Genomic DNA, 20,029 nt, shown 5'->3' with positions numbered 1-20,029 from the left:
TTTTACGGCTGAAGGTAAATTATGCCATAAGGTGGGAGCAGCATGGCCAAAGGCACTGTGTGCCCCATATTGTAGTGAATCTTGGAATTATCAGAGAACCGGAGTTGGATGAGCGTAGAGATCTAGCAGGGATGTAATTATGGAGTAAGTCAATGTTATACTGAGGAGTAGCGCCCTGCATGCAATGAAAAGTCAGAAGTAAAATCTTAAAGATAATGCGATCTTTGACTGGTAACCAATGAAGTGATCTCAAAATAGGGGTGATGTGAGTGTGCTTCTTGGATAGTGTAATGATGCGTGCTGCCGCATTTTGAAGCCTCTGTAGCATGGAGAGCTGATATTTGATGATATGATATTTGTTTTATATCACTCACAAATTATTTCAAGACGGACAGCAAGTTAAGTGGGATTTAATCACTTAAGTTGACCGATCACTCAATTAAACAAGTTAATTTCTTCTACGCAAAAAATTACACACGCCAAGCATGTGCATTCTCTTGCGGTGCACAATACCCCTTCATCTGCACGTGAAAACCTATCCTGTCTTCTCGTGACTTGAAGACACCGTGATAACCATTCATTTGTACATTAAATCTCTCTAGAATTGAAGACGCCGCAATACCCATTTATTTGTACGTGAAATCTCTCGCGAAGTGAAGATGCTGCGATACTCATTCATTTGTTTGTGAAATCTCTCATGAAGCAAAATCGCCACAATATCACACGCATGATATTTTTTTTTCTACTGTTTCCCTGGGGAAATAGTTAGACTCTGACGGGACAAGGATTTTCATGGTGGAAGTATGTTTTGTCCCTTTCACTGCCCTCAACCAATTAGAGAACAAATTAGTTTGTGAGGAATATAATCCCTAATATTTGTCTCTTCCATATATTCCACAGAAATATACCAAAAATGGACATAACATTTCCTGTTGGGTGCGAAGGTGATCCACTGTACTTTTTGTGTGTAGCATGTTTGAGCCACCTTCCCCCCCCCCCAAAAAAAAAAGAAAAAAAAAAGAAGAAGAATATAGCAAATTGTTGGTTTTCAATATTGCTGCAGGATGTTTGTAGTGTATGACGCACATTGAGTGATAAGATATGCTTTTGGTAGAACAGTCAACATTGGCTACAATACGGCTCTGATAATGTAGGTGGTAAGTTGGGGAATATCAGCCACACGCTCCACTGCATCTGTATGGGTCTGGGGGTTTCCCCAACTGTACTGCCCCGAGAGGGAGACATGTGGTTAATCAGGCATGCACTCCGTACATTACAGTACACGCAGCAGTGTGCATACATGTTTGATCATCGGCTTGAGGTGAAGTTTCATTGTCGCCGGAACGTCTATAAAGTTTGTCAAGGAAGCAGAGGTGGTTTTAATAACCTTTGCCGTCACAGCCAGCAGAGACCGTGCTGGAACGACGAGTTCATTTTTAAAGAGGAATTACATGTAGATTGCATTAGGGCCCCTACTGTTTACAATACATCTGAGGTAAGTCTAGCTCTTATCAACCTGTGCTACATGTAGGTGAACTGTTGCAGATGCTGTTGTTGCTGCAGTAAGACCTGTTTTCTTGTACCGTGACCTTTTATGAGGCCCAGGAATTTTCTTTATTCGCCGCAAAAGAGCCGTGGTTGGTATCATGTAGCCGCTTTGTGGCTTCCTGCCGTCAGAATTGCATTGATTCTGTGCACTTGTCTACAGGCTTCTTGAGAAGTCCACAAACGCTTCACTGTCAGCAGTCTGAGGTTCTTGTCTTATAAGAATCACAGCCTACTGGACCATGATACCAGTATGACACTTGCTGGCATTTTAATGCAGTAATGACTGCAGGGCCTCTTATGTAACAAAGTTCCATTTTATAAACTACTGTATATCAGCTTTCTTCACATTTTAGCTTCCATTTTTTTCTTAAACTAATGACTGATGGGAAAACTGAATAACTAAATAATAAATAAATCAAAGCCATGCTTTTCTGGTTTGCACTTGGTATTGTAACTCCATGTGCAATAAATTGCAGGAGATGTTTGTATTATGTGTACTACATGTCCACACAGTATTACTGTATACTGTAAAACATGATATATTCGCGGCATGAATTTTTCACGAATTGGAGCCGACGGCCTTTTTTGCGGCATGAAATTTTCGCGAACTGCCACTGGCATTCAATGCATATAGTGTAGACAAGAACTTTCGCGTGCATTCTAATTTCGCGAATCTTGGCGCTCGTGAAATTCGCAAAATTGAAATGCACGCGAAAATTCCTCGTTTTACAGTAACCACAGATTGGTAGACCACTTGCTTTGATTTGCTCTGTAGAATACAGTACCACACTACCTGACTTTGAAAGATTAAAATTATGAATAGAACAAGCTGAAGAGGAGGGGTTTCATCAAAATTTGACCTAGATTTCTACATTTTGGAATTTCATGTTTTTATGGCATGTTAGTATTGGGCACAATCAGTTCATATAAATTAGTTGACTTGATAATGTCATTGCTTCATAGTGTAAGTCTGCATAGATCTACAGACTACACACAAATATTCACTAAATTTTTGCATAAAATAAAAAACAAACAAACAAAACTTTAATGTCGGGAGAAAAAAGATAGGGCCTACTGTATAAAATGCCATATATTTATACAGTGTTTTATAGTGTCTGTGGGTTTTAAGAGTGGATTGATATTCACTTTACAGACTTGGAGACTTGCAAAAATAATATCTTCTCCAAAGTGTGAAATGGCTATTAAAGTTCTCTTATCTTGAAAAGGAATATTGGTTCTTTCTCTTTCTGTCCAAGTGGTTGTTGATCTCAAATTCAAGCTCTCTCAAAATAATCTTCATAAGTCTCAATTCGTGAAATATACTCACAAATATCTATATGATGTATTTGTTATGGACAATAGTTGCTGAATAGTCGCACAATAATGTGATTATTTTTGTAGGTGACATTAGTATGCATTATCAGCATGTATAATGTTTGATCCGTACACATGTTTGATGAGGCAGAGTGTATAACTTGACCTTCATTTGCTTCCACCAATGACTAGGTTCGTTCATATAGAGGCTAATTATCAATGATAGATCATTGACGATAAGAGCTTACCCTTTTAAACTACGAGTATCCACACAACATTTATCTTCAAGATTTAACATTCAGCGAGAGTCCCACTCGATGATTAAGCCACAAAACCGGAACATAAGGGCTAGCGAGATATTTACAGTAGTAATGTATTGCATGCACATGTACTGGATTAATACAGTCTAGAGGTTGACCTGAAAGCTATAAGGAAATGGGATTCACAGAGAGGTCATGCTAACTTTCGAGTTTTATAGTTGATTATCATGTCTGCATAACATGAAACTATCATATGTACAAGCTTGCTGTCTCAGAGACTATTGTGTGGGTGTTACAATGTTTGGGAGAAATCCTGCAATCTCCTCTACTTTGCACAAATTTACTATGACAGAAAAGTACAAGACAGGACGAGTTCTGGTAAATTCAAGGAAAAAAAGTGAGTTGAAGACATAAGTGTTTCACTAAGCCAACAGGGTGATTCTTCTTCTTCTTCTTCTTCTTTTTTTTTTTTTGGGGGGGGGGGGGCTGGAGGGATTTTTCCATGTAGACTTGTTCAAGGAACCCAATACATTACTTTTGTAACTGCTCATCTGCTGCAGGATGACATTTATAGTCAATTAAAATGGCTGTAAGACAGTGATGATGAATTACTCAATTGTACATTTATAGATAATGGAGATGCCAATGCTTACAATGTATTTAACAGGCATGCATGTAAGATGATTTATTCACATAGACTAGACTTTCACTTTCCCCTGTCATTTCTTAATGTCATATGGTCACCCAAACTTGAATTGTCATGGGCCCTGTTGCATTAAAATATATGCAATCAGTCTTTAGGGCAGATAATCAAACATAAGTCAGGAATTGGCCAATCAGAATTGAGTATTTAGAAACTTATGTTTGATTTTCTGACTTACGTTTGATTGCATTTTTTTTTTGCAACAAGACCTTGGGTTATTTTGCATAAAAATGTACAATCAAACATACCTGTAAGTCATAAACTCAAACATAGCATAGTCAGGAATCAACCAATCAGATTTTAGCATTCGGAGGCTTTGTTTGATTTTCAGATTTATGTAATTATATGTTTGATCTCAACTTTTACGCAACAGGGCCCAACAGTTGCTTTAATAATTTCAATCATTTATTCAAGATAACTTGGATACTCGGGATTAGCTCCCTCGTATAGATTGGGAAATGTGCTATCACTTCCAGATTTAGAAATTGTCGGACAGAACTTTAGTACCGATATTCTGATTGTGTCATGACAAAAGTACAGTTCTGCTTTTGTGTCCAGATCTGTGTCAACATTTGTATTGCATGTGTGTGCGAGAATGAATTAGTTTTTTGGAAAATTACGTGGGGCTGACATTTGGGCTATAGTTGGAGTGGGCTGGTCCGCTAGAACTAAAAAATGCTTGTGAATTGGGGCACTATCACGTCCGAGGATCTAATGTGTTGATTGCCGCTAGGAAGCAGTAGTGCACTGACCTGCCGCGATAGCGAGCAGTGACGTCTTTCCCTTGCATGCATGTATTTCCTGGGTAACGGGGGGTAAAAAAAGAATGCAACTCTGGCTTCAGCAACCCAGGCATACGTGTACGTGAAACAGTAGGGGCAGTCCGTCAGGATTGGGGGTGAGTCAGGTGTGATGACATCAATCGGGCTTCAGTGCTTCTTACAATTCTTTTCTAACTGTGACATTCTATATAAATAGAATAATATACAATATACATGTATAATGATGCATTCAAATTTCCATTAGGACTTTGACACCCCTGCAAAAGAAAGAAAAAAAAATAAAAGATTAGCTGTATGTTGAGAAATTTTCAATTTTCAAGTTTCATTTCAAAGAACAAAATTGCCATGCTGAAAAGCCAAATGGACGACAGAGTGGTGATTTTGGGATGTCTGAGACACTTCATTCCTGCTCACAATATCACTTATAGGGTGGAGTATTTTATACTGTATGCATTCAAATGAATTGAATATTTGCCTCTTTTGTTTGTTGTTGTTCTGAATTCATCAGTTCCTCTCAGCTATTGCAAATATCTGCGATAATCTCTCACGGATTGAAGGAGGCAGATTACCTTTAAGAGAGTATTAGAACATCACTAACTCTGTTCAGTGTTATGACTTTTCCTCCTGTGAGGGAACAAGTGAATAGTCCTTTTCAGGATATTGTTATTACTAGTAGTGAAATCTGATTTAATCATTGATACCATGTCATTAATCTGCTATTCCAAAGAGATAAAGGGAATGGGTAACTAATGTAATCATCTGTGTTTTGTGAAACACCGTGATATACAGTAAGTGTAAAATCAGAAACATTCAAGGCATGAAATTTTACCACGAACATTCAAGCCAGCAGCTTAATTTTTCATGGCACAAAACTTTCTCAATTGCTAACCGTGAGGCATTACAAATATATAGTACTACAAGCCCGGCTTATCTTTCATTCATCTGGCCTTACTCTCCAGATGCCCATTACACATATCAGGGGATATACATGGGAGTCCGGGCGTTATCCTCTGTACATTGCCTCTTGCCTATTGGAACTTCCCTCCCATCTTTTCTCTTTGAAAATGAAGTCCTGGAGCACTTCAAAACATCACTAAAAACTCAGACATTCAAATTACTAAGCTCTCTTTGAGTAGTCTGTGCCTTTAATAGATTTTCTTTTTAATGTACTATTAAAACAGAGATATAAATATGGCACTAAACAAATGCTGTGAATTGTCATTGTCTCTGTGGGGATTTGCTTGTGGTTGCAATAGGCAGGTGCTTGCTGTAGACAGGTGACTGCTAAAGGAGGTTTGACTGTGTCTTTAAAAAAAAAATATATAGCATTATAGATTGCAATAATTGCAGGTATTGTAGCAATCAGTGGGATAATTAAATGCAGTGAGTTTTATTTTCTAGCCATGTATGATACTGTTTAGACAATGAAGTGAAAGTGCTAGGTCAGCTTTGTTACTGCTAGTGAACACAGAGGGCGCTGTTCACTATGTCTGTGTATATCGTGTGTATCTTCCTCTTGAACATGGCACTCATACATTATGCATGTGTGTGTGTGTGTGTATTAGGTTTTCATTGTGTAAAACTTGTGTGAGGGTATGCTGTCATTCAAAACATGTTAGATTTATATTAACCTATCTTTTCTTTGCCTTTCTGCTGAAAACATTGTATAGGCTTACCTGTCTGCAGTGTGTGTCACTGAAAGTTCAGGCTATCAGCACCTGGAAATTTGTTAGTGATAGTACAGGGCAGATATCTATAGGTAATCTTTTTTTTTCTTCATTCTAACAGGCTCTGTAGCTCTGAAACAAGGAAGTTTATAAAGTACACAGAGAGTTGTGTACATGATAGCTTTATAATGGGTACATACAGTACAGCTCAGAGACATGCTCATCTTTTCCAAGCTGTGTATATGATCGAGGACTCCTTAGGAGGTGCTTCTTCCTCTTTGAGTGGGCAATTTTGCACAGCGTCTTGGACAATCAAGATTTTCATGTATGTCTCTACCTCTTTCTCTGTCTGCCCCTCTCTTTCCCCCTACCCCTCCCCTCCCCCTCCCTTCCTTACTCTCTTTCTTTGTTCTTGTCTTTGCCTATCATTATGTCAATTTGTTTGTTGGTTTGTTTGTTTGTCTTTCCCCTTTCTCATTATTACCTGCCCATAGCTTTGTGTGTGAGAGTTGTGTGTGAGAGTTGTGTGTGAGAGTTGTGTGTGAGAGTTGTGTGTGAGAGTTGTGTGTGAGTTGTGTGTGAGAGTTGTGTGTGAGAGTTGTGTGTGTGAGTTGTGTGTGAGAGTTGTGCACATTGGACTCAGTGGCACAAAAAGGGTTAATGAATTTCTTCCTTCTTTCCCTCCTTTCCCCTTTTATTCTCCCTTTATTCTCCCGTTCTCCTTTCAACATGTACACATCTATAGCAGCCTCTCTCTCTCGCATCCCCCTCTCTGTCCATCTATCCCCACCCCCCCCCCCCCCCCCCCCCAGCATCCTTTCTCTTGTGCTCCAATGATGCGTGTGCGTCCTGCTTGATGACATCATGCCGCTTCCCCGGTTTGTCTTCCATGGGCCCTTGGAGACGGAGAATGACTCATCCAAGAGAACTCATCTCTGCTTGCTTCCCACCCCCCCCCCCCCCTTCCTCCTCCTCACCTCCATAGTCTTTGTTCCAGGCTGATTGAGATATTAATGCCTTCCTGTCAGTTGTTGATTCCGTGTACACGATACTGGGAAAGCTTATGCTGTTCTCTGCTGATGTTGTCATCAGTACGGGGGAGAGCAATTGTTGTATGAATACAGGTTTTGCACCACCTGCTGCATAATGCAGTATAGACTTTGGGCTACACTTGATCGTAATTACATCCGTACTACTGAAATTTATTCTGCAGAATGTAAGGTGAAAGGGGCCAGGGTGCAAAGTTTATGCTCTTGCCACAGATTAAAAGAGCTTGATTAGGTTGAATTTGACCCGTACAAGGTATTGATGCCAAGAAAAACCTTGTAACAACAACATGAAGAGGTGTCCAATGCAATCAGTGTGATATTACATCAGGAAATTTCACAAACCAACAGACACTCATGTCAAACAGCGTATCAAATACTCTCATCTTTTTCGAACCAAAACTCTGAAAGTGGAAACCTTTAATTCATCATTTAGCATTTAGCATTTATTTCATGTTTGTGTTTTGTTTTTGTCTTTGGATGCAGTCGGGAAATGTGTGCAAATCCCTGAATTGTGCTTTATAACGAAAGAATATTTGGGACAAAATGTTGGAATTTCTTTTCTGCTTGGGTGATTATTGCCAACATTATGTAAAGATCTATGTAAAGTTTATAATAGACATCACAACCACATGTTTTTTGAGCATTTTTTTTTTTGATCTTCTACCATGAAACTGCCTGGAGAAAAAAAAAATATGGGAATATGGAGCTCCATTTTTGAATGTCTTAGATATGAATTAGTGTGGAATTTGTTAAATCATTTTATCATTTCACTCAGGAATGGTACGCTGGCAAAAAAAGGGGTGATATTCCAGGCAAAATTTTCTTGGATCTTTCTGAAACTGCTCAAGGGTTTACATATGAAATGTGCCCATTGACCCTGTACATACATCCTTCTTGCATCACATTCCTTGATGCAATGTTGTTGCATGTTGCACATCGAGGGGGCTGCAAACCAGCCTGCCCGCCCGCTTCTGTAGGGCAACTGCAACTCACTATGGGGCAAGTAGTCTGAAGGGGCGCTTGCCCGCTCAGGGCACTGTTAACACCAGAAATTTTCGTGTGCATGAAACTTCACAATTTTGCACAGAGCCAAGATTCACGAAAGTATTTAAAAATGCATTTAAAACTATTTGTCTGCACAATGCATTGAATGCCAGTGGCAGTTTGCGACAGTTTCATGCCACGAAAAAAAGTTCGTCAGCTCAATTTGCAAAGTTTCATGCCGCGAATGTATCTATTTTTACAGTAATGGACCCATTCTAGCAAACAGGGGAAACATCTTCTGTAATTGCCTGTACATGTATGTAAAACAGTACAGGGTCAAGAAACATGCCAAGTACAATGTACATGATTCATTTTCATCTAGATACTTCCTCTATTGATAATTTTTGTTCTCGTGACGGTATGATCTCCGCAGCTTGTCTTAAGCTCGACAGTTGATTAGCAACCCTTGTACCCAGCATTTGCGGTATGATGTCAAATGCCAGAGACAAAATGATATCTGCAACAGATCTAATCGCCAGATTGTTTGGATTTCAATGTTATACTGCTCTGCACTGTTAACTTCTACAGAAACAATATGCAATATCATCATCAAACATTAAATTGGTCATTTGGCACTTGGTATTTTTTGTTTTAATTTTGTTTTAATCTTGAGCTAAAAGTTAATTCGTAGGAATATGTACATCAGTCAACCTTTTGCAATGTTATGTATACATAAATTTTGCTGATTTCATCAAAGATAATGAAGTTCTTGAACCTTTATTATCTGTACATCTACTCATACTTTGCTCTTCAGGAAGAAGGGGGGGGGGGGGGAAGCATTGTAGACCTAAAGGATGCAGCAATTGTATCAGTCTAGCACTCCCATGAAGTGTTCAACCAGAACCAGAATAGGGAGCTTTAGATTTTAGACGCGCGGACGTTCAAAGGAAAAAAACATGTTCTGAGCTTGCGCAGTAGCGCGCGTAAAGTCAATCTATTTTTAGCTTGCGTCGCCTGAGTTGTTTACTACGCGTACTGGGCTATTTTCACGTCCGCACAGTTTGCGATGTAGAGAGCTTCTTCATGCACTGATCATATGGGGGCGCGATTTTATTTTTTATACGTTGCGTCCCAGCGTAATCTAAAGCTACTTTTCCACACGACGCAGGGAGAGGAGAACGTCCAGCGCAAGCGTCGGCTCAAACGTCCGCGCGTCAAAATCTAAAGCTCCCTAATGATAGTGAGGCATTCAACCCGTAGCTGCTGAGAACATCCTCAAATGAAGTGGTTTGGTTGTGTTGCTTGTTGCCATGTGGATGGAGAAATAACAGTATTGCTGCAGCCAGTCATCTTTAGATTATGAAGCGGGCTAGTAGAGAGGCCACTTTTCAGGATCCAGTTTTAGCCACATGAAAGTTATGTAACAACATTTGCCAGCGTTGAAGCAAGACACTGACAATGTGCTCATGACATACATTCAACCAGCTTGAAAGGATTCTAGATTTTCAGGCTTTTTGAATACAGAATGCTAGCAGACACAGCAAGGCTAACTTTCCTGACTGATTGTAGTTAATTTCAACAACCAATGTTACAGATGTTGTGTGTGTGTGTGGGGGGGGGGGGGGGGGGATGATACCGTTAGACCTGAAATGCAAATGTCAGCCAACTGCCTTTTTAGCAACATGAAACTTTTGCAGATTGCCACTGGCATTCAATGCATTGTGTAGACAAACACTGAATGTGCATTTAACTTAAATTGTGAATCTTGTCTACTTGCAAAATATGCAAAAATTTCATGCATATGAAATTTCTGGTTTTACAGTGCTCAGTTACTTTAATTTAAAAAAAAGAAAATGGTCTTTCATGACACACTCAATCTTGAAGTCATGAAGTGAAATGATCAAAATTATGGCTTTCATACCTTCAAAATCTAATATACAGAATGCTAAAAGTTACATTAAAGATGGAGTTAGGATGAGGAATGCTTGTAAAGAATCCTCAAATTGAGTTTTCGCAAAACTGTGATGTTAGACTAGTTCATGCTAATTTGCAAAAGAGATGCAATGTTAAAGTCACATTCACACCGTTAAGTTGCAAGATAAATGCAATATTAAGGCAGCATTAGTCTCCTATGAACCCATACACTGTTTTTTACTCAATTTCTTTGCTTGATATAGAAAAAGAAGGCTAAGTTTTCACAACAAATTGTTGTAATCTTGAAGTGACTTTCATGCAATAATGACTGTTATTAGGGAGGGAGTGTTATCAGCCAACTTGAATCTGGGGGGCATTTCATGAAGCATTTTGTCCGACAACTTGTCGGACAAAATGGGCTCTCAGCCAATCAGATGCAAGGATTTCAATAGCTTGTAACAGTTTTTCAGAAAAATATCCGACCAAAATGCTTCATGAAATGCCCCCCAGGGGGGCATTTCATGAAGGAACTTGTCGGATAAAATATCTGACAAGTCAATTATATCCGACAAGTTTTGAGAAATTCTTAAGTCTGATTGGCTGATTTCTCTAAACTTGTCGCATATAATTGACTTGTCGGACATTTTATCCGACAAGTTCCTTCATGAAATGCCCCCCTGGTCTCTGAGTGCTTGATCTTCTCTATGTCAGTCGATGAGTCTAGTCATAATGATATGTTCCTGTTGCAAAATATCATCGTGGAATATCTTATGCAGGGGGGGGGGGGGGTGGAGGTGTCTCAGTCTACAGTTTAATCCTTTTCTGTCTGGTCAAGTCGTATGTTACGAGCGTTGATATAAGCTGCGTGTTGTGAGGTAATAAATCGCCAACCCAAAGAAAGAGCCAAGCGACAGCAAACGTTGGGAGTGCGGCTATTTATGGTGAGTGTGTGTACCCGTAGCTAGGGCAGCGCAAAGGGTGCAGGGCGAGTAGTAGTCATAGCGGAGTGTTAATTAGGAACTTCCGAACGTCACAGCCCCATTACAGGCCATTGGCAGAGCAGTTCCTTCTCGGGCTACTGCCGGCTTGAAATTTAGAAAGCCTTTTGTGTGAAAGGTGGACCTCTCCTTGTAGAATAAAGTTCACGTACATTGATGTCTTATTGCGGATTCATACAAAATCACATTACTTTGTATGTTATCAATTTTTGAAATATCTTTTTCTTTGTTGTAACTGTGTCGTGAGAATAGTTTGATTATTGTTCATTGTAAAAAGAATAAAGAATGCTATGCAGAGTGTAAATTATGAATAATGTCAAATGATAGGCATTCATAGGAATAAATAAAAAAATTCAAGTTTATGACAATGATATCAAAAAGCATATCCAACAGACCAAACAATTACAGACTTGGAAACAGAAAAGTTATGCAGTATTTTATAAATTCTAAAGGTTCAAGAACAATTCATTTCATATTCATCCTTTTGATCAGCACTTTTGTGTAGACTTTATATGTAGTTGTAGTCAATTTAACACTAATGTGATGGCTTTGTATAGCAAATATCTCTGTGTAATTAATAGCTTATCACAGCTGGGTAATTTGATGTACTGTTTGCTAAAATAAGAAGACAGAATGCATTGTAAAATAGTGTATGTGTAGACAGTGTTGATTACGTCATGTACATACAATTGTAGAAAGATAGATCGAAAGTGTGATGTGAAGTTAGTAATGTTATCAACAAATTATCTAATCATTCATTATGAAAACAAAACAAAGTATTAAAAACAAAGAGAGTCATACATTATTGCAAGTGGTTTAATAATCTTAGACCTCCAGCTCACAAGATATAATTGTAAGACCAACAAGGTTGAGAAAGTGATACTAGAAAACTGATTATGCCAAGAGCAATATTTACCTGCCCAATAATCATCCTCGTTTGCACACTAAAGATGCGGGACGAGATTGCAAAATGGGTGTTATTTCAGAAAAGTGATTACATCACATACCGTAGCTTGGTGAACTCAAATACCATCTTACATCAGCCTTGAAAGTGAAAACATTCTTGGGTTTGTATGAGGGTGTGTTTGTGACCGACTTTTTTTTACATTGGCAAACACAAAAGCTGTCATCCATGTCCACGTCATACAAGCATTTGGTGTACTTCTGATTTCTCAATACACACATGCCACTTTCAGACCATGAAAGACCTAGTTCTAATGCCAATGATAGTATAGAATGTACCGTACATTACCCTATTTTTCCATTGTAAAGGGGTTTTCCAGACGAAACTTCCTGGTATGTGGTGTAGTGGACTGTTATCTCAAATAATTTTGGGGGATAACTTTCATAGATCTGTTCTCACTGTGCTTCCTTTCTGGAGAAAGGAAGGTAAAAATAGTCTCAGAGAATTACAAGCTACACGGTACTATATATCGCCCAAAATCCATTATGCTAGTCAAGCAAACTGCTTGCAAATATTGATTTCGATCTCATCCATCCTTACCTTAAGAGACAGTGATATACTTGTACTATTCACAAAATTATATCTATTTTTAAGTAATTTTTAAGTGCTCTTATACATTGTATTTTGTGCAGTAAGCTTTTACTGATGTAGACTCAGGAGACTCAACAGAAAGGCTTCTTTGTCATTGTGACATAAGGGTGAATTCCAGCATAATATTGGTAGAAATGAGCTGCGCTCTCCGAGTGCTTTCCTACAGTGTAGTTATTGTCATCATCATCGTAATTGTTCTACATGTACTACATGTGTATGTACTACCAATATTGCTAATTCAGAAAAAAAAAAGTTTTGCTGTATGCATTGATCTGTGCAATTCATCTTGATCTTTGTAGCACATCATATAGTCATTTATGTTGAGAATTCACATTTTGATATAATTCAGCAGAAAAATGAAGCTTTCCCCTGACATAGCCACAATTTTCCATTGTTGCAGACATTATTTACCATTTGCAGATGAAAAAAAAAATCCAGCTTTAGTGCTTCAAAATAGTTCTAAAATATGAGTTTATAGGGATAGAGACAACCAATGTAAAATGTTTGTAATCAATACATTCAGTGTTAAGTATTGTTGAATATATATACAAAATGTGAACAATAGTTCTGATAAAATTGTTACTCGAATAACCATCTACAGTTATGGTTAACCGTTTAATGAGAAAAATAGTGATATCTCCTTAGACAGCGCTGCACATTGGCACTAGTGTTATGACGGTCCCTGACCAGTAAAAATCACTGTCAGACCAGTATAACTTTTTCAGGAATGGACCAGTAAAAAAACCCAGAAAAACTGGGTGCCTACTAGTCTGACAGACCGGTCGGACCAGTAGAAAAAATTGGGTAGTGTGCAGCCCTGCCTTAGAGTTTAACCTTATTGCAAAATGTTCATATGGTAGGATGTTTTGTGATACAACTGTCTTACGCAATGCATCAAATGTGATATTAAACTCTAAAAATTTTTTGAATCACTTCTACTAATGGTAAACAATTAACTATTGTGTCTGCAAGAGCAGAGAGAGTACTGTCGGACTATAAAAGGGTCATTAGGAGTGACACCCTGTCCTTGTCCGAAGGGGGACGTTGAGCCCTGATGAGTCGTACATCCCATTAGACCAGAGGAAAGGGGGTGGGGGGCAGCGGAAATCAAAGGAAATCGGCTTTCGGGGGCAGAACAATGCTTGAACGGGCTCCAAGGGAAGTGGATTTAATTAGTTCACAGTTCTGGTGGATCGGATGACTGTAATACATTGTATGCAGACTGATATGTGTGTGCTGAGTATACAGTGTAGGAGAGCTGTGAAACATGCATTGCAAGTACATACATTCAGAGTAAAACAGAAAACAAAGGGCCATATTTTTTTTACGTTTTTCAAAAAGCATACATAATTATACAATGTATGTCTGTTTAAATTATACACATCCTTACACGCACACACATAGAGATACAGTATATTCTATCAGGTCTATATATTGTGTAATCTGTCTGCGACACACACACTTTCGAAATATACATACCAGTACTTGAACTATAGAAGTGATGGTGTAAATTATGTGTGAGTAGACAGATGTATGGATAGATATATGTTCTTCTCTTATCTTTATATATTACTCTCACTTCCTCTCTCCCGCTCCCTCTCACTCTTTCTTGCTCTCTCTCCCTCTGTATGCTTCTGGGACAGGATTTGATATAAAGCAGGATTTATCTGTGTTGCGTGTCGATCTGGTTCCAAATGCGGTCAAAAAATGATCAGAGCAAAACTAGCAACTTGGTGAAATATAAAGCGTGTCTTCTGTTATGCAGGAAAGAGGAAGAACGTCAGAGAAGAGACGAGTGTGTGTGTGTGTGTGTGTTGCTACATGATTCCCAGTGATTAGTCCAGCCAGATAAGTGGGCTCATAGTGGTTGTGTGTGTGTGTGTGTGTGTGTGTGTGTGTGTGTGTGTGTGTACACACGTTATCTCTCTATCCGGGTCTGTGTGTGTGCATTGGTATGTGCCAACAGATCACTCTCACTTGCACATGACAGTGTGCATGCATGTGTGTGTGTGTGTGTTTCATTTTGAACTTGAATCATCATTTGATGGAGAGGAGCATCCAAAGCTGTGCCTGGAATGAAAACTCGTGGCACCCAGGAGCGTTAAATGACACGGTCGCAAAAACGGGGGTAGTGCTGCTATTTTCAGTGCTATTAGCGCAGAAAAAAACACCTGGGCCCCGTGTCGAGCTAACTTTTGGTGGATCCCCATCTACCGAGGATGCTACTTGTTGGATATCCTTTAGCAGTTAGTTTCCCTCACTCTGATCTTCTCTTTCCCGCGTTGTACTTTTTACTCCACTTTCCTGCTCAGATGCCTAGCTTACCCGTTGGGGAGAGGTTCCTCTAATAGTATGCAGAACATTGAACAGCCTCATTTTAGATTCAATCGGTCTGTCCGCAGGGGTTCCGATTATTAACTATCTTATCTGTGTGCACTCTGTGTCTAGTCGTCCCCACGCAAACACTGCCGCGCTTCACCTGCGTTCTCTCCGCCGCGGTCAAGGTGGCGTAAAATCGAATTTGCAGACTCCCGCCTGCCTCCCAGCTCTCAACCCAGACACGGCAGCCAGAGAACGTACGTGTTTGCCACGGGCAATGGATGGCTGATTCCCATGGGGATTCCAAACGACGATTGATACTGTCCATAATTATGAATCTGTGAGCAACATTGCTCGTTTGGATATCCATGTCTTCGTGAGAAAAATTCATCGCCGCCGTTGGCTAGCGGATGTGCCAGAATCTGTCATATTTACACACCTTGCATGTTGAGGAGAGTGTTTCACATCGTATCACTTTGATAAGAATCAACCCCGAGTGGAAACAGCTGAGGTGATCGCCGTCTGGAAAATCGGGACAAACACATGAATATTGAATGCATTTTCGACGCCACGAGTCACAGTTTTTTTCCCCCTCCACACTCACGGCGAGAGGGGAAGGGAAACGAAATTGCTAATGGGGGAATTATTCACCACCAGAGCTCCAGTAGAGTTGGAATATATTTCCATCTGATTAAGACACCGTGTCCTGTTTTGCCCTTCCTTTCTTAGCGGACTACCAAACCTCTTCAGCCTGCTCATTTTTTTTGGAGGGAAGAGGCTTTTATTGCGAGTATTTCTGCAGCTGATCCCAGCAGTGCTGGCTCTCTCTTATAGGAAGATATCTAGTGGAGTCTATCATATCCTTGGCGGAGAGAATATACTGTCTTGCCGTACCTTCCTCTGGACGTAGCCTTGTGCCAGAGGAGTATGGATCATCGTTTGAGTATCGAGAAAGCGCTGAGGAAGCTTTTCACGCAAACGCCCTCAAGTCCGAACGGTAAGCCTTTCCCCTTCCCACCGATAGACGGTTATATGTCCCTACCCTTAGCCGTCTCAACGGGTGATCAATGTAGTACCGGTTGTCGACTGTCTTATTTCGTGTGTACACATTGTAAGTGCAGCTTGATCCCAGCTTCGGACCATATTGTATGTTAGAACATGATTCATCATTCAATTTACTGCTCATGCCCTGCATGAGTTGTTTCATTCTGGTGTGCTGAACGTGGAAATTCAGTGGCTCTTTTTCCCCATCTTGTATCATTTTAATGCTGCCCATTTGTCTTTGCCGCCTATTTTTTTCTTCTTGTGTGCCAAATGTGACTCACTAGACATAATACGCTCTGCACTTGCGTGTTGAATCAATCTGGTGCATTCAGTGAAGTTAACTGCATTCATTTAGTCTGTATGCTATTAAGGAAGTAATGGGTAACCGTGGGCAGTGCACAGCATGCAGTTTTTTTGAGGAAATGCTGTTTGCTGATCATTGATACAAAAACCATTTGAAGGGAAACCCAATGCCACATGCTGAACTCTCCGAACATTATTGAGCTCATGAGAAATACTTGTAGCTTTTTGGCAAGCCCCCAAGCTCTGGATTTTGTCGGATAGTATTACAGTGTACACTACTGAGAAATGTACGTCATGTCAGGAAAGTGTAATTTGATGCATGATTTATTAGAATGAAACAAAACAAAGCATAACGAAATACCAGATAAAATCGTAGAGCTATCTTAAACTCTTGACCTTGTCATTAAATAAGAAAGATCATCTTTAGATCTTCAGTTGAAATTTAGAATAAAGCTTAGATGACTCAACACTATAATGGGATTTGATGGAGGGAATAATTCTAGGTGTAGCTGTTAGAAAGTCATTTGATATCACTTCACCTTTTATGTGGTACGTTCCAATATCCATGTGCAAGTGTTGTAAATGATAAATCACATAATGTACTACACATTACCGTCTATTACAAGTTCAACAGTGCTTTCAGTTCCTCTCAATTGTTTGCGCTTAACAAGATGAATAAGATGGACCCCCCCCCCAGATTTTGATATCAAAACATCACCTTATGGTTTTATTTATTCTACCAACACCGAAGTAATTTCATTTTCTCAAGTGATTATGAGAGAAAGATTGGTAGGAGAAAAAATGATACTCATTAAAATTTAGATGTAGCCGAGATGACACTAGAGGACATCTTGGATTAGAGCTCGTGGTCCTACAAGAAAGTTTAATGGTGGGTGATTTCACGTTCTGTTGCCATGGAAACCTCCAAAGAATGCAAACTAAGAGAGGTATAGCCTTTCACAATGTGTGCACTGAGGAACACGCTTGGCGTACCCTGGGTATACAGTATGTGTGCCTGAAAGTTGACCTGGTAAAACAAAGTCAATGGTAGGATTCACACTGATGCGAATTAGCAGGATACAAATCTCGGGATACAAATCGGGATTTGCATGATGATCCAAGCCTTGAAGGCATAATTTACCATAAATTGCAGATGAAACAAAAACCCCAGCATTAGTTCTTCAAAATAGCTCTAAAATGTGTTATAGGGATAGAAACAACTAATGTCAAAATTTGAACCAGTGTAGTCGATGCTAAATATTGTTAAATATACAAAATGTGAGCAATAGTTATAATAAAACTGTTTCCAGACTTAAACTGTCTACAGTTATGGTTTCATGAGAAAATAGTGATATCTTCTTATACTTTAGTCTTCATTGCAAAAATTGTATATGATAGGATGTTTTGTGATACAACTGACCTACTGTACATGTACACATACATGTAAGCATCAAAAGTGATGTCTTGAACATTTTTAAAATCACTGCTCCCAAAGGTAAACATTACCTTTAAAGGACAAGTTCACAGTATTGAGAGAATGCAGCAATATCAAAAGGAGACAATAAGTTTCTGCGCAGTCACTGCTGGATGAGAAGACTGCTATAGCTTGTACTTTTGTCCTTTAAAGGACAAGTTCACCTTCATATGCTGACATGTGGATTGAGTGAATGCAGCAAAATAAGTAGAACACATCAGTGAGAGTTTGGGGAAAATCGGACAATCCGTTCAAAAGTTATGAATTTTTAAAGTATCTGCACAGTCACTGCTGGATGAGAAGACTAGTACAGTGTATGATGTCAGATGCGTACAACGATATAAGGAGAATATAAAGAGAATTTCACAAAATTTTACTTTTTGAAAAAAGTGCTCATTTCCTCGACTCGTCACTGACGTATGTCACGACTCGTCACTGACGTATGTGAAGGGTAATATTATTCCCCCTTGCCTTTTGAAAGAGGGAAGTCAAGTGTACTTTTATTATGCGAGAAAAGTGAAGATATCTTGAATTTTCTTTATATTTTCTTTATATTTTTGTACACATGTGACATCACAAGCTGTAGTAGGCTTCTCATCCAGCAGTGACTGAGCAGAAACTTCTTCAAAATTCATAACTTTTAAACGGACTGTCCAATTTTCCTCAAACTATTGCTGTTGTGTTCAATTGATATTGCTGCATTTACTCAATCCACATGTCTATGAAGGTGAACTTGTCCTATAGGATTTTGGCCAGTGTGGACATAAAAATCTCATTAAACAGTGCGATCAGCATGGCAATTCAAATCCCAAGAAATCTTGCGATTATTTCACAACTACTGCATTAATTTGAGAAATTGCACTATGTTAAGAGTGTAAATGCTGTAACAAATAATGTCAATTTTTTTTTCAGCATCATTCAAAATACAGATTAAAACAGCACTTAAGCACACTTAGAGGGCAGGGGTCACACCATTTCTGTAGGTTTTGGGCATGCGCAGTTTGGTTGACGATCAACAATTAGCAGGATATTTCTGTCCATCTAAATGGGTGCAAAAGTCTCAGTATTTGGATTGCGATCGACATCACACTATTTTGTCTGCAAATGGTATTCAACCTGCCAAGATATATATTACAAGTAAATTTGCATGCCTTCCTCATACTGCAAGGCTGTTGTTAGCATCCCTCCCCCCCCCCCCCCCCCCATAGGCTTGGCCTCTTTACAGCTTTGTATGCCACCAAAAAGGAGGTTAAAAAAAAATAGTGCCTCTTCTATGATACATCAGACTGTACTTTACACTGATAGACATGAAAGATAGCTTTCTGCATCAGGTTTGTGAGTGGATATATATTTAAAGCAGATGTGTGCAGAATTAGAACCGACCAGTTTGTGCTAATTATACATTATGATTGACAGGTATATTTATACCAAAAATCACTCACAACCATTCAGGAACATGGGCTCGGCTGAAAGGTTGAAGTTCATAATACAGAGCATGTTGGTACATCACCTGGCCTTCTAATGAGTTCTTTTGCTTTTTTCAATTGGGGGGGGGGGGGGGGGGGGGCATTGTTACTTTTTTCAGGGTTTTTGAGAGGTTTTTTTTATTTTTTTCTGTGGACTACAGTATGTAGTGTATGTTGAAAAATTGAATGATGCTTAGCAATACTGACTCAGTCACATTTTACACACCTTAACCCGTCGAGGACAGACTGATTTTGCTAAAACACACATTTCCCTTAGACACCTGCCCTAGTACACTTAAGACTAGTCTTGAACGGGTTAAGTTAAAACCAGCTACAACATTTACATTGTACCTACTGTAGTAGCACATTTCTTCATGTTTTTTCTTTACATGTTTATTAAATTTCTAATTGAGTCCTCTGGATCTGTGAGTGAGCCAAACTCCACGTGATATACTAAAGTACTTTTGCATTTTGCCATAGTGTTGCACAATACTAGAATACATTTACAGACACAGGTTTCCCACACATGTAATGTGTTCTTTGAATGTCATCAATGGCATAATGGCCAAATCCTGTTGTTTAATGCAATAGGGCGGCAGGAATATTGAGAGTGCCCTGAGTATCGTGCGATTGATGAGGAGCTGTAGAG

At 39.3% G+C, this 20,029-nt stretch overlaps 1 protein-coding gene across 3 annotated transcripts in view; it reads left to right on the top strand.

The window, feature by feature from the left end:
* The window catches only part of LOC139742078 (serine/threonine-protein kinase PAK 1-like), an 80,691-nt gene that overhangs the window by 20,626 nt on the left and 40,036 nt on the right, over window positions 1-20,029 (top strand). Inside the window, exon 1 of one of the 3 annotated variants that reach the window (XM_071652642.1) lies at window positions 1,455-1,495. The exons of 1 other annotated variant lie outside the window; for it this stretch is intronic. Coding sequence is in view for 1 of the 2 variants with exons in the window: in XM_071652639.1 (XP_071508740.1) it covers window positions 16,021-16,090 (70 nt within the window). In the remaining variant the exon portion in view is untranslated. Of the gene's footprint in view, window positions 1-1,454; window positions 1,496-15,289; window positions 16,091-20,029 lie in introns of those variants that run through there. One more of the 3 variants, XM_071652639.1, reaches the window with a different exon arrangement.

This window comes from Diadema antillarum, unplaced genomic scaffold (genome assembly GCF_040938485.1).
Source record: "Diadema antillarum isolate AM-2024a unplaced genomic scaffold, OU_Dant_1.0 seq00000979_RagTag, whole genome shotgun sequence".
Classification (NCBI taxonomy): domain Eukaryota; kingdom Metazoa; phylum Echinodermata; class Echinoidea; order Diadematoida; family Diadematidae; genus Diadema; species Diadema antillarum.
The sequence above is the reverse complement of the archived record's forward strand: the minus strand, read 5'-3'. Positions and strand labels throughout refer to the sequence as shown.